This window comes from Rana temporaria, chromosome 1 (genome assembly GCF_905171775.1).
Source record: "Rana temporaria chromosome 1, aRanTem1.1, whole genome shotgun sequence".
Lineage (NCBI taxonomy): Eukaryota > Metazoa > Chordata > Amphibia > Anura > Ranidae > Rana > Rana temporaria.
In genome coordinates, this window is record NC_053489.1 from 180,896,655 (window position 1) to 180,910,720 (window position 14,066).

The following is a 14,066-nucleotide window of genomic DNA, read 5'->3' on the forward strand; positions in this document are numbered from 1 at the left end:
CATTTTTGAATCCTGCGATTCTTCTATCAACAGCCGACTGGGTGACAGGCTGGGTCCTCGACCCTTGTAGTCCCCCCATGTTCGGCCTTCGAGCGTGTGCCGGCCCTCAGCTCAGCTTTGGGACGTCCACGACAGGCCCCATTGCTCCAGGGGCGGCCGGGGAACTTTGGTTCTAGGGCACACATATGACCGGTCTCTATGGCTTTGTCACAGTGTGTCTGGCCGACAGCCATGCCGTTTACGGACGTTGGTTCTGTCTGGGATACCTCCAGCCGGGTAGTCGCAGGACAGGTAAGTAGTGGCCCCTTACTCAGGTAAGTGGTCTGGCTGGTGGTTTCCCTGGGGAGGTCGACTGAGGGTCCGCCCTGCTTTCCTCTCTCCCCTTCCTCTCCCTCCTTCCCCTGACTGGGTAGTGGCTGTGAAGGGGGGCCTCCTGGGTTTTCTTTGTTACCACCGGGGCCCGTGTGTTGTTAGGGGGACTGTGTTGTTACTCTGGGGGGTGCTGCTGTGTGCTGCTGTGTTCTATGAGGTAATTTTTACCTCAGACAGTGGCCGTCTTGGAAATCTCCTTGGTAACGCTGTGATTCTTTTCTGAGGTAACAGACAAAGCAGTCAGGGCTGCTGTGTTCTATGAGGTAATTTTTACCTCAGACAGCGGCCGTCTTGGAAATCTCCTTGGTAACGCTGTGATTCTTTTCTGAGGTAACAGACAAAGCAGTCAGTGCTGCTGTGTTCTATGAGGTAATTTTTACCTCAGACAGCGGCCGTCTTGGAAATCTCCTTGGTAACGCTGTGATTCTTTTCTGAGGTAACAAAGCAGTCAGTGCTGCTGTGTTCTATGAGGTAATTTTTACCTCAGACAGCGGCCGTCTTGGAAATCTCCTTGGTAACGATGTGATTCTTCCCTGAGATGACTCGGCACAGCCTCTGGTCAGTTTTAGTGCTGTTACAGTTTTAGTGCTGTGAATCTTCCATGAGGTGAATACACATCACAGTCAGCACACCTGAGGTTTTTCAGCTCCCTCTGCAGCTGGGTGGGGTGGTGAATACCGGGGGCCCCCATGCTCTGCAATAGCAGCAAGGAGGTGACCAGTGGGGTTTTTTTGTCCTGCCTTGCAGGGTGGGTGACTCAGCGCTGACACTATGGAACTCAAGCTATGCCTGAGTTAACCCTTAACGCCCCTCCCCCTGCCACATCTGTTATGTTGGCTGTCCTGGGTTTCTTGCCAGGTTTGAAGCAGCTAGTGCCCGGATGGGGGGTAAAAAAGCGCCCCCTCCCTGAAGCCTGCTTCTGGGGATGACACAGAATCGCTGTTTTTTTCTGGTTCTGTTATGTCAGAGGCAGCGGGTTTTAACCCTTATGGATAGTGAGGATGACTCTGCTGCAGTCAGTTGCTGGCAAGAATTTGTTGGAGCTCTTGTTTCTGCGGTGCGTGAGGCTCTAAAAATTGAGGATGTGGCGGAGACACCTCCGTGTCAGTACCAGCAGACTACCACGCATCGCTGAAGTGTTTCCTTGTGTTCCTTATTTGGACTATATGTTATACAAGGAATGGGATGCACCGCAAAAAGTTTGTCAAAAAAACTTTGCAACCCGTTACCCCCTTGAGGGGGGCTTTAAAAAAAAAAAAAAAAAAAAAAAAAAAGTAGGTCTCTCCTCCGCCAGTGGACCCCCTGTGTCCAGACTGCGCAAGGCCACCACATTGCCTGTGGAAGGGGCTCCTGCATTTCAGGATCCCGCTGATAGGAGAGTGGAGGCCGTGGCCCGCTCCCTATTCACGGTGGTGGGTTCGGCGGTGAGGCCGGCTCTATCCGGGGCCCTGGCAGGCCCCGACTAAAAGGGCGAAGCTCCTGCTGCAGGAGCTGGAAGAAGGACCTCTAAGGTGGCCTTGGTGATCACCGTTAAGGGTGAACGGTCCTTTTGGGTCTTCCCTGACTGGCATCATTGAGGATGCCACAGGTGGTAAGCGCATGCTGTTCCCACGGTTTGGGAAGGGCTAGGGACCTCGCCCTGTGCAAGGACCCTCCTTGCCTACCTCCGAGCGTTTTTTCGCTCGCCCTGTGCGGTGGGGGTAGGTCTACATGGTGCTTGAATCCCCGCTGCGGGGTAGCAGCGCACCGGATACTGCATGCCTAACAAGTCTGCGGACATACCTGCTTCCGCCTGAAGGTCTGCTCCCGCCCGTGTCTCGGGTGGGAGACTGGCTTCGCATTGCGAAGTGTTTTCCTTGGGGTACAAGATTGAGTTTCTCTCTTGTCTGCAAAACAGGTTTTTTCCCTCCGGCTTCTGGCCTCCTCCGGTTCGCCGGTTGACTCCGTCAGGGGCTGTCCAGGATCTTCTGGTCAGGGGAGTGATTGTGCCAGTTCCCTCGTTGGAACGGTCTCGGGGTTTTACTCCATTCCGTTTGTGTCCCCATGGAGGATGGGGCCCGGTCGATCCTGGGCCTCAAGTCCCTCGTTTTGTTTTGTCAGGTTTTTCTGGCATCCTTGGATGTCATGAACGTGTACCTGCATATCCTCAAACCATCAGAGATTCTGTGCTTTGCGGTCGGGGGGGACCATTTTCAATGGTGTCCTTCCCATTCGGCGGGTTTTCGCCAAGGTGCTCGTACCGATACTGGCCCGGCTGTGACAGCGGGGGTTTGTTATCATGGGATGTCTGGACGACATTCTCCTACGAGCTTCTTCGAGCTCTGCATTGGTGGAGCCGTGTCTATCACGTGTCAGGCTCTCCGAGTGTTCGGCTGGTTTCTGGATTGTCCTGAAATCAGGGTTGATTCCGTCTCAGGGATACCTGAGACTGGTCCTGGTTTCCTCCGGGGCGGGAGTGTTTTTCTCCTAGCGGAAAAACTTCAGACTCTGCTATCTGCTGTGCAGCAGTTGCCGACCCAGAAGCGGTCATCTCTGCGATTCTGCAGGAAGGTTCTGGGTCAGTTGGTAGCCTCTTTCGAGGCGGTTCCGTATGCCCAATTCCACGCCAGGGTACTACGGAGGGAACTGCTGTCACGATGGGACTAGCTTCCGTCATCTCTGGATTACCAGATTCAGTTGAGTCATCTGATCATGTCTCCCCTGGTATGGTGGCTGGCGTTTCCGGTGCTTCGGGCCGGAAAGTCATTTTTCTGCAGGCCACTGGACAGTGGTCACGACGGATGCCAGCCTCTCCGGTTGGGGAGGGGCGCTTGGGGCACCCAGTCAGCCCAGGGGCACTGGACTCAGGTGGAGTCCTGCCTACTGATCAACGTTCTGGAGCTCCGAGCAATCAAGCTTTGCCTTACCAGGTGGTCCCTGGATCTACAGGGCCGACCGGTCAGGATCCTGTCCGATAACACCACGTCCGTGGCGTAGGTTGATCATCAGGGAGGCACACGGAGTTCTGTTGCAGCGACGGGGGTCGCGCGCATCCTTTCGGTGGGCCGAAGGGTCCGTTCCGGCTCTATCGGCCGGGTACATTCCGGGAATACGGAATTGGCTAGCCGACTACCTAAGTCGCACTGCACTGGGCCAAGGAGAGTGGTCTCTCCACCCGCAGGTGTTTCGGGGTCTGTGCCGAAAGTGGGGCACTCCGGACGTGGACCTTCTAGCGTCCCGTCTCTATATCGGTAGGTGCCACGGTTCGTGGCCAGGTTTAAGGACCCGTGGGCGGACGCGTCAGGCGCGTTGGTGGCTCCTTGGGGTCGCTGTCGCCTACTTTACACCTTCCCTCCTCGGAAGCTTCTTCCTCGCCTGCTGCGCAGAGTAGAAGCTGTAGGGATTCTATCGGTCCTGATTGCCCCAGATTGGCCGCGTCGCTTCTGGTACGTGGACCAGGTGCGTCTGCTGGCAGACGCCCCCTAGCGTCTTCCCCTGGGAATTGATTTTCTGTTACAGGGTCCAATCTTCCACCCTGTTTCACAGCCACCGGCCTTAGCGGCGTGGCTGTTGAGAGCCAGGGGCTTAAGGACCGAGGCCTATTGGGCTCGGTGGTCTCTACCGTGCTGCCTGCACAGAGGTCTACCTCACGTAGGTTTTTTTCCTCATACATGGAAGGCCTACTTCTCTGTGTGTGGGGAGATGAACTGGCACTCTTGTACATGCGTTGTGTACAGGATTCTGCTGTCTTTGCAGCAGGGAGTGGTTCAGGCTCTCGCCTTACGTACGGTTAGGAGCCAGATTTCTGCTCTGGCTGTTTTTTACTTGCAGCGACCCTTGGCATAGCACTCCTGGGTGCGTGCGTTGGGTCAGGGGGTCTGGCAGGTGGCCCCTCCGGTGCGCCCTCCATTACCTCCATGGGACTTGAATTTAGTCCTTTCAGTGCTTCGGGATGCTCCCTTTGAGGACATTCGGGAGGTTTTTTTGTTTTATTGTCACAAAAGGTGATTTTATTTCTGGTAGCAATTACCTCGATCAGACGGGTGTCTGTCTGTTCTGGTGGCCTTGTCTTGCAAGGCTCCCTGCTTGGTCATCCGTAAGGATGAGGTGGTGCTGCGGCCGCAGCCGTTTTTCTCCCTAAGGTCGTTTCGGCTTTTCACTTGGATGTGGACATTGTTCTTCCATCCTTGTGTCCTCAGCCGAAGAACCCGAAGGAGGCCACTTTACATTCTTTGGATGTGGTTCGGGCCCTTCGAGTTTACTTGTCGGCGACAGCTCCGTTCCGGATGTCGGACTTGCTGTTCGTGTCTGTGTCCGGTCCCAGTAAGGGCCTGGCAGTTTCGTCGGCCACCATTTCCAGGTGGATCCGACGGATTGTGCTTCAGGCCTATGCCCTGAAGGGCGGGCGCCCCCCTTTCGGGTCATGGCGCATTCGACCAGGGCGATCGGGGCCTCTTGGGCTTTCCGACACCAAGCCTCTGTGTTACTGGTGTGTAAGGCTGCGACCTGGTCGTCGGTCCACGCTTTTTCAAAGTTTTATATGGTGGATGTGAGTGCATCTTCGGATCCCTCCATTGGCCGCAGGGTGTTACAGGCGGCAGTTTAAGGTTGGAGTTCCTCCGTTGAGTAACTCCGGTTTTTGTTTGGGGTGTAACCTGTTTTTGCTGTGTTATTTTTCCCACCCCTCGAATTTTTTTGACACTGCTTGGGGACGTCCCTAAGGTCAATGAAGGCTGTGTCCGTCTATGAACGAAAGAGAAAAAAGGATTTTTGTACTCACCGTAAAATCCATTTCTCTGAGTTCATAGACGGACACAGCACCCACCCCTCCTTTGTTTGTACTGCTTGTTACGAACTGAGGCTGCTAAAGCAGGGTGTGGGTTATGCCTGGGGGAGCCACGCCCCCTGGGAGGAGCAGCATGAAGGAAAGTTTTTAACACCTTAAGTGCTGTAGAATTCTGCCTAAATCTCCTGGTAGGAAGAAGCATAACCCTAAGGTCAATGAAGGCTGTGTCCGTCTATGAACTCAGAGAAATGGATTTTACGGTGAGTACAAAAATCCTTTTATTTCAAATTACTTTAGGTTACTTATTTCAGGTATAGTTGGGCTGAACCACCCACTTGCTTGAGGATTCCAGAGGAAACGCAATTAACCAACATCTTGTAGTCTCTCAAAATCCAGCAATACGAACTGTCAGTGATGTCCCATCTCATGTAATACATGAGTTATGATTCACTTGCCACTCCATGCCCAAAGGGCACAGAGTGGACTCAGACCCAAGAGTTATCAGGGACGCTGACACAGGAGTATCCCCCATCCTCACAAAGTCTCTGGATGTCCCGGGTCATTCCGTTACATCTCTCCCCTTTCGGTGGGAGACTGACACAGGAGGAGACCCCGAACGGGTTGACTCCGAAGTCAGTCAGTAGATCTAGTCCTCCAATGCTGGTATCCGTACCGTACCCCAAAAAAATTGCTCCAAACAGAGCCTTACTCACCCCGCCAACCTCTGTCTCTCTCAGAGAACCTGCCTGCCGCTGGGGAGAGGCCTGGACTGGCCCTTCTCCCTGGAGTCCGTTCAGCCGCTGGAGAGAAGACAGGGTGACTGGGCTCAGTCCATCATGTTGCTGGGGATCTGGGCCAACTGGCCCCCATCCCTGGGGTATACCAGTGGAGGCTGAAGTCCCATCCACTGGTAGGTGAAAATCCCCCGATGCTGGCAAAGCCAAGCCGACATCCTCCTGTCTCGGTGACGCACCATTTTCTGGGGTTGTGTCAGTGGAGACCACAGTCCCATCCACTGCCCCAGGAACTCCCTCTTCCATTAGTAGAGAGCAGAGACTTGTGGCGCTCTGCTCTGTTGCCAGCTCTTCTACTGGGTCGCTTTGAGTGTAGACCACAGTCCCATCCACTCCCACAGGAACTCCCTCTCCTGCTAGGTGAGAGCAGAGGCTGGTGGCGCTCTGCTCTGTTGCCAGCCCTTCTGCTGGGTCGCTTTGAGGGGAGACCACAGTCCCATCCCCCGATGTCAGCTCAAGCTGCAGTTGTGTGCCGCGGCCAGTATCATCCTGCCCTGCTGCCAGGGATTCAGCTGGGGGTAAATGCTTTACCACCACAGCTTGTTGCTGGGGAGAGGGGCCAGTTGCCCCGGCTCCCTGGAACTCCACTTCCATGGTGACTGGCATCTGTACCTCTCCCCTCTCTTCAGTTGGTGCTGCTGTGACTTCTGCTGCTGCAGCACCTCTTTGCTCCAGCCAAGTGGCATCCACAGCCGCTATAACCCGGTCTATGATCTCCGGTGGAGGATTAGGTCCATACTGTGCCAGTCCACGTCTAACAGCCCGGTCCCAAAACTCTTCATCGGGTGTCCTGTCTGTTACGCTGGGCCTCTCAGCTCTATCCATTTCGACAAGTTGTGCGATAATGTCCCTTCTCTTACGGTTGCAGGCCGATCTGCCCCGGCTCTCCAGTAAGTCCTTGAGGGAAGAGAGCTTCAGCCGTTCATACAGCGTCTCCATCGTCCTGTGTCCTTGTCGCCGTCCTTTAAGCGATGGAATTATCCCACCGCTGCCACCACTGTAACGGTCACCACCGTTTACGACCTTCCATCCACGACAACAGCTCATCTGACACACAGACAGACCAGCAGGCATCCCATTTTCCCAGAATCAAGACGAGACACGCTCTGTGCTTGTTCCAAATGTAATGATACTTTAATGATTTCTCTCAGTCTTTTTATATAGTACAACAGGTCACAGAATTTACAGGAACAATCAAACTGTCCCCCCCCCCCCAATCACACACTAAGGCTAATTACTAAACATTCCTCAATTACTAACAACAAAAGCCTTCACCCACTCCGTCTCCGCATACCTCTTGACACCTCTGAGCATCAATAGATTGTAGACAGGGTTATCACACATAAGCAGTCTTTAGTATGCATAATTAGAGTTCTGGGAGCAGACCTGGGATTAACACCTGTCCGTTACAACACCTTTACACAAGGACAATGGAATGTCCTCCAAGCCCTGATGCAATTAGCATGTCACTAGACTAATCATAGAAATGAGTCATAAAATATTGACTGGTTGGGGTCACAATTAACCAACATCTTGTAGTCTCTCAAAATCCAGCAATACGAACTGTCAGTGATGTCCCATCTCATGTAATACATGAGTTATGATTCACTTGCCACTCCATGCCCAAAGGGCACAGAGTGGACTCAGACCCAAGAGTTATCAGGGACGCTGACACAGGAGTATCCCCCATCCTCACAAAGTCTCTGGATGTCCCGGGTCATTCCGTTACACGCCTCATCACCAGAATTCTCAGTTGTAAGCTACCATGCCCTAAATAGGATATCTCTTTTACTACTGCCATCTCTATCATGTAAAACCAATTCAAAATCCTACAGGAAGGAAGAGGTCCTAATTCAATAAATGGGGCAAGTCTGATAAGAAGTGGTAACTAAAGTGCAGAATGCAGACCATTTACAACTGGAGCCTCAAAGATACTGTATAGTAAGATGCTGAAAGGTGACCCAGACCATCAGCATCCTTCCAAAACTGTAATACCCATTTTGACCCTTTCAGCAAATAAGAGAATCTTATTCTATCCAAGTTTTGTCAAATTAAATTCATCTTGTTCTGCCATTCATCTCCAGGTTATCGTCATCTTACTTTTAAATAATATGCTTGATACATTAAGACTGGGTATGACATACGTGAGAAAAAAAGGCATTCACTAAGCTGTAATGCGTATTTGCAATAAGATTTGTTATTTTCAGCCATGTGACTTTAATTTTCAACTCTTGTTGGCTCTCGGTGCTCAAAATAATGGAGATTATTGACAATAATTATCTGTATAATTGAGTAAATTGAGCCTAAAATGACATTATTATTCTTATTATCATTTCAATCTTGTGTTCTGCAGCATCCCTGTTCATACGATATTCCAGAGTCATCCAGAAGGGGGAGTAGTTGCCATAGCTATGTCACAGAATGCTAATTACTTAGCTACTATTGGAGGAGGAACAGTTCAGGTATAATATGATCAGTTTTTTATGTACATGGCATTTCATTATATATTTTTTTTAAAAGATACTCAAATATTTTTTTTTTACCAATCGGGGAGCCATTAATTGTTGAAGAGGTCTCCTTAACTGTCTGTATTGTTCATGGGTGCCCTTTCCTACACATCCTATGATAGGTGCCCTATCACAGGAGGCGAAACATGTCAGCTCTTTTTTCCTAATCCACTTCTTGGTTGACTGCATGAATTTTGGCTGTTTTTTCCATTTGAATTTTTGTTGTTTTTTCATGTTTTGAAAAAAGACATCGTTTTTTGAGGAGTGCAGCGATCCAGGATTTTTCTTTCATCTCATGCCCTTTCCTACACTCGAGTTCATTGAGTGTTGCTCTGTTATATTTGATGTGGGTTATAGATGTTCTGCATTATGATGATACCATTGCCGTTATTAGGGTCATACAAAAAGTCTGTGCTGTCTTATATTAGGCAAATTCTTACTGGCTGATTTCCAAACAATGTGTGTGAGAGGGGATGTGAAAGTAACCCAGTGAGGAGTCCAATACACATACAGTACTCTTCAATGTCCGTGATTTGCAGGGCCGAACTTACCATTGGGCTTGACTGGGCTCAAGCCCATGGGTCCCGTCCAATAGGGGGGCCCCAGGCCCAATTGCGGCAACCCCCCGTTCGCGGCAATCCACTTCTGCAATTTCGTGGCAATCCCCATACCTCCCAACCGACCCTCCCGCAATTCCAAGTGTGTCCCGGGGTCCCGCGGATCTTGACTAGAGTCCCGGAAAACAGTGCCGGTCCATGTTCCGCCACTGAGTTCCACTCCGTGTGAGGATTACGGAAGCAGGGCATTCTTGTGCGCAGCACTTCTGCACTATCCCCTTCCCCGCAGGAAGAAACATGTCAACCTCTGTACAGACTACTGCACACCTAGTACTACAACTATAGTTCAGTTAGCAGCGGGTCTGAACAAGTGGGCACTGACCCGGTGGCATTTTCTGCTTTCAATGTCCGACCTGTCATTCAACATTTTTACCGGCTCTGCTCATCTACAGCCAGCAGCTCTGATTCCCCCCACCACCCAGCCAGGAGTCTGTGGCTGGGAGCGGGTGCACATCTCTAAGATGAGCCGTCAGTGTCATCTCTTCATTGCCAGCTCTGTCTCCACCTGTCTCCCAGCCGGGAGTCTTTGGCTGGGAACGGGTGCACTGTGTTGTCTGTGGCTGAGGGCTCCATGAGGCGGTGGGGATGAAGAGCCGCGGCCCGCGAGGGCGCCAGAACTGATTGCCCTGGAGCAGGGAGAAGAGCTCCCAGCCCAGGACCAACAGACTGGAGAACGAGGACGTGCAGGCAGCCAGAGATAGCAGCAAAGAGATCCATTGGATGGAGCAGCTCCGTGACCTCCTGTGACCACCCAGGTATGAGAATGGGCACTGCATTGAAGGTACTGTGTCTCACACACACACACACACACACCTTCCCACAGGAGGGACTACAGACAGGGCTAGGATCTCTCTCACTTCCCCCCTCTCCCTCCTTCTCCCCCCTCCTTCCCTCCTTCCCCCCCCTCCTCCTCCTTCCCCCTCCTTCCTCCTCCGCCCTCCTTCTTCCCCCTTCCTCTCCCCCTCTCTCCCTCCTTCCCCCTCTCCCCCTCTCCCTCTCCCCCTACCCTCTCTCTCCCCCCTCCTTCCTCCCCTGCCCTCCTTCTTCCCACCTTCTCCCCCTCCCTCTACCCCCCTCTCCCTCCACCCTGCACTCATTACAGAGCGCACCCCGCAACCCTGCACTCAGTAGATAGCGCACCACGCAACCCTGCACTCAGTACATAGCGCACCCTGCACTCAGTAGATAGCACACCCCGCCACCCTGCACTCAGTACACAGCGCACCCTGCACTCAGTACACAGTGCACCCCGCCACCCTGTTTTCAGTACACAGCGCACCCCACCACCCTGCACTCAGTACATAGCGCACCCTGCACTCAGTACATAGCGCACCCTGCAACCCTGCACTCAGTAGATAGCACACCCTGCCACCCTACACTCAGTACATAGCGCACCTCGCCACCCTGCACTCAGTAAAAACCCCCGCCACCCTGCACTCAGTACACAGCGCACCCTACCACCCTGCACTCAGCACACAGCGCACCCCTGCACTCAGTATGTATCGCAACTCCAAACACTCCTGACCCCTGCATTCTGTGCATTACGACCTCCTGACCCCTGCATTCTGTGTATTACACCCTCCTAAACTCTGCGTTCTGTGCATTACACACTCCCCACCCTGCATTCTCTGCATTACACACTCCACACCCCTGCACTCTGTACTTTACACACCCACATTTTGCCGTGGCGCGCGCCGCAGGTTGTCCCTTCCCTCAAGTGTCCCTCATTAAGAAGTTTAAATGTTGGGAGGTATGGTAATCCCCCCTCCTGCAATTTCGTGGAAATCCTCCGTTTGTTGCATTTTCGGCACCCCCCCCGCTCAACAACTTCGGCGGATGGATGTAATCCTCGGCAGCCCCCCCCCTCCTCAACAACTTCGATACTCCAGGGGGCCCCTTCACTGCAGTTGTAAAAAGGGCCGCAAAATTACTGAAGGCAGCCCTGGGAAGAGGTAAGAAGTCCAGCGGCTGAACCCCCCCACCCCCTGCTCAACAACTTTGATCGGTCGGCGCACTGCCCCCCCCCTCAACAACTTCGATAGGTCGGGCAGGCGGATCCAGCCCCCCCACGCCCCCTCAAATATGATCGGCTGGTGGTAACAACCCACCCCCCCCGCTTCTCTGCTCCAGGGGGCCCCTTCAATTATTAAGCCCAGGGGCCCCCATCTGCCTAAGTCCTGCCCTGGCCGCAGTAATACATTTGAATGGTGTAAATTTTAAAAGATAGCCATACGTCTGTCAGTGACAATCCGTGCCATGGTGGTTCCCAGTCCACAGCAGTAATTCCTGTAAACAGGGAACGCCTGGTCCTGGATAACGACGCATAACCTGTTTTGAAATTACACAAGAGAGGAATCTTTCTGATGACGAAGTGAAGCAGACTGTTCTAGGATGGTTCAGGCATACTTACAAATCTTTCAATACCAAAGCTTTCCAGGCATTAGTTAAATGCTTGGATAAGTGTTTAAATGTAGCAGGGGAGTATGTTCAATGAAAAAAAAAAGCAGTTTCCACACTTTGAAATGTGTTTATTATATAAATGCAAAAGTCCTGGTTTGACTTGAACGCCCCTCGTAGCTTACACAAAACTTTTTGTTGCTCCCAGCAGCTAAACAGAGCATCAGGGGTGTAAAAGAAGGTAAGTATGTGCTGTCAAAGAGGCCTAAGTTAAAGTGAACACGTTATTTTGCTCTGTGTGGGCTAAGCATAGTTTCACCATTAATATCCTCCCTGTGCCTCTTCCATCTCATGCTTTTCACACGGATACTTTGTGACAGATTCCCTTTAATGATGTAGATTATATTTTATCTTATATATTTTCTGCAGAATGTGTGTATTTGGGACTGGACCACAGGATCTGAAACACCAGTCTGTACTGCTGAGCTTAATGGAGAATTTGGTCTTCAGGTAACAATACAAATTGCTATGTATGCCGCTGAACTAGGTCTGATATACATTGTTCCAGGAACCCTACAGTTAATGTAAACATACATATTTTGTGTATATTAAGGATGTCCCGATACCGATACTAGTATCGGTATTGGTACCGTTACCGAGCATTTCTACTCAGGGAAATGCTCCGATGCTTCCCCCGATACCTGGGCAGTCAGGGTGATCGGTGCGGCAGGGAAGTTGCAAGCACTGATCTGCCCCCTTTTCAGCTGCTTTAGTTAAAGTTATACAGTGGTGATCGGTGCTTGTAACTTCCCCCAAAGCCGCACCAATCACTGATGCATTCCCCGTGCTGTCCCCCTCCGTGCTGTCCCCCTCTTTGTTGTCCCCCTCCGTGCTGTCCCTCTCCGTGCTGTCCCCCTCTGTTCTCCGTGCTGTCCCCTCCGTGCTCCATGCTGTCCCCCTCCATGCTGTCCCCTCCGTGCTGTCCCCTTCGTGCTGTCTCCCTCCATGCTCCATGCTGTCTCCCTCCGTGCTCCGCGCTGTCCCCCTCCGTGCTGTCAGGATGGAGAGCGGAGGTAGGAGCCACTAAATCCGGCTCCTACCTTTTCCGAATCAACAGAGTGATCACTGACTGTTTACGATGCTTCAGTTTATGAATGGATCTACATTGTTCCAGTAACCCTACAGTTAATGTAAACATACTGTATATATTTCTCTTTCGTTCATAGACGGACACAGCCTTCATTGACCTTAGGGTTATGCTTCTTCCTACCAGGAGATTTAGGCAGAATTCTACAGCACTTAAGGTGTTAAAAACTTTCCTTCATGCCGCTCCTCCCAGGGGGCGTGGCTCCCCCAGGCATAACCCACACCCTGCTCCAGCAGCTTCAGTTTGTTTCTGCCTAACCGTCAGGAGAGTCAGGCTCTCTCTGGAGTCCTGGACTCTGGAGTTTTTTCTTGCAAATTTTTTTGCATTTTGCGAGTTTTTTCCTCGCTTTTTTATTTTATTTTTATTTTTGAATCCTGCGATTCTTCTATCAACAGCCGACTGGGTGACAGGCTGGGTCCTCGACCCTTGTAGTCCCCCCAGGTTCGGCCTTCGAGCGTGTGCCGGCCCTCAGCTCCGCTTTGGGACGTCCACGACAGGCCCCATTGCTCCAGGGGCGGCCGGGGAACTTCGGTTCTAGGGCACACATATGACCGGTCTCTATGGCCTTGTCACAGTGTGTCTGGCCGACAGCCATGCCGTTCGCGGTCGTTGGTTCTGTCTGGGATACCTCCAGCCGGGTAGTCGCAGGACAGGTAAGTAGTGGCCCCTTACTCAGGTAAGTGGTCTGGCTGGAATGTTTTCCCTTGGGAGGTCGACTGAGGGTTTTCCCCTGCTTTCCTCTCTCCCTTATTCCTCTCCCTCCTTTCCCCTTTGGGTGACGGCTGTGCAGGGGTTTTTTTTTTTTTTTTTTTTTTTTTTTTTTTTTTTTTTTTTTTTCTCTGGGGCTCATTTTTTTACTCGTGGTATGGCTGGGGCTGTTCTGTGTCACTGCAGGGGACTGTGGTGGACATTCTGGGCATTTTTGTGTGTGCTGTGTGCTGTTTTGGTGTACTGTCATTTTTGGGTACACTGTCTTTTTAAAACTGCGCAACGGCGGCCATTTTGCCGGAGCCGCGCTTGTATTATTCGGCGGCCATTTTCTTGTGGCCGGCGCCATTTTCAGCACTAGTTCGGCCTCTAGTGGCCGTTTCGGCGGGGAAAAAAGACCGCGAATCATCTGAGGGGACAGACGCAGCGCTGCAGCTTCTCCTCAGCACACACTTGCCTTCACAGACCGCGCTGTACCAGGGGGTGGTGAGTCTCAGGGGGCCCCATACTGTGCTCTAGCGGCCGGGAGGTGACCTGTGGGGGACTTTTTTCCTGCCCTTGGCAGTAGGGGTGAAATGGCAACGGCAATATGGAGCCTGAATCAGGCCCCTCATTTCTTACAATGCCGGAATTAACCCTTAAGCGCCCCTCCCCCTGCCACATCTGTTGAGTCGGTGTCGGCTGTCCTGGAGTCTTTTTCTCACCAGGTTTGAAGCAGCCAGTGCTCGGTTGGGGGGTAAAAAAGCGCCCCCCCCCCGG

The 14,066-nt window shown here is 52.1% G+C and overlaps 1 protein-coding gene across 2 annotated transcripts in view; it reads left to right on the forward strand.

Moving 5' to 3' along the window:
• The window catches only part of CFAP251 (cilia and flagella associated protein 251), a 146,408-nt gene that overhangs the window by 24,262 nt on the left and 108,080 nt on the right, over positions 1–14,066 (forward strand). For both annotated transcript variants that reach the window (XM_040347047.1, XM_040347039.1), the window contains exons 7-8: positions 8,285–8,393; positions 11,882–11,962. In XM_040347047.1, coding sequence (XP_040202981.1) covers positions 8,285–8,393; positions 11,882–11,962 — 190 coding nt within the window. The remainder of the gene's footprint in view (positions 1–8,284; positions 8,394–11,881; positions 11,963–14,066) is intronic.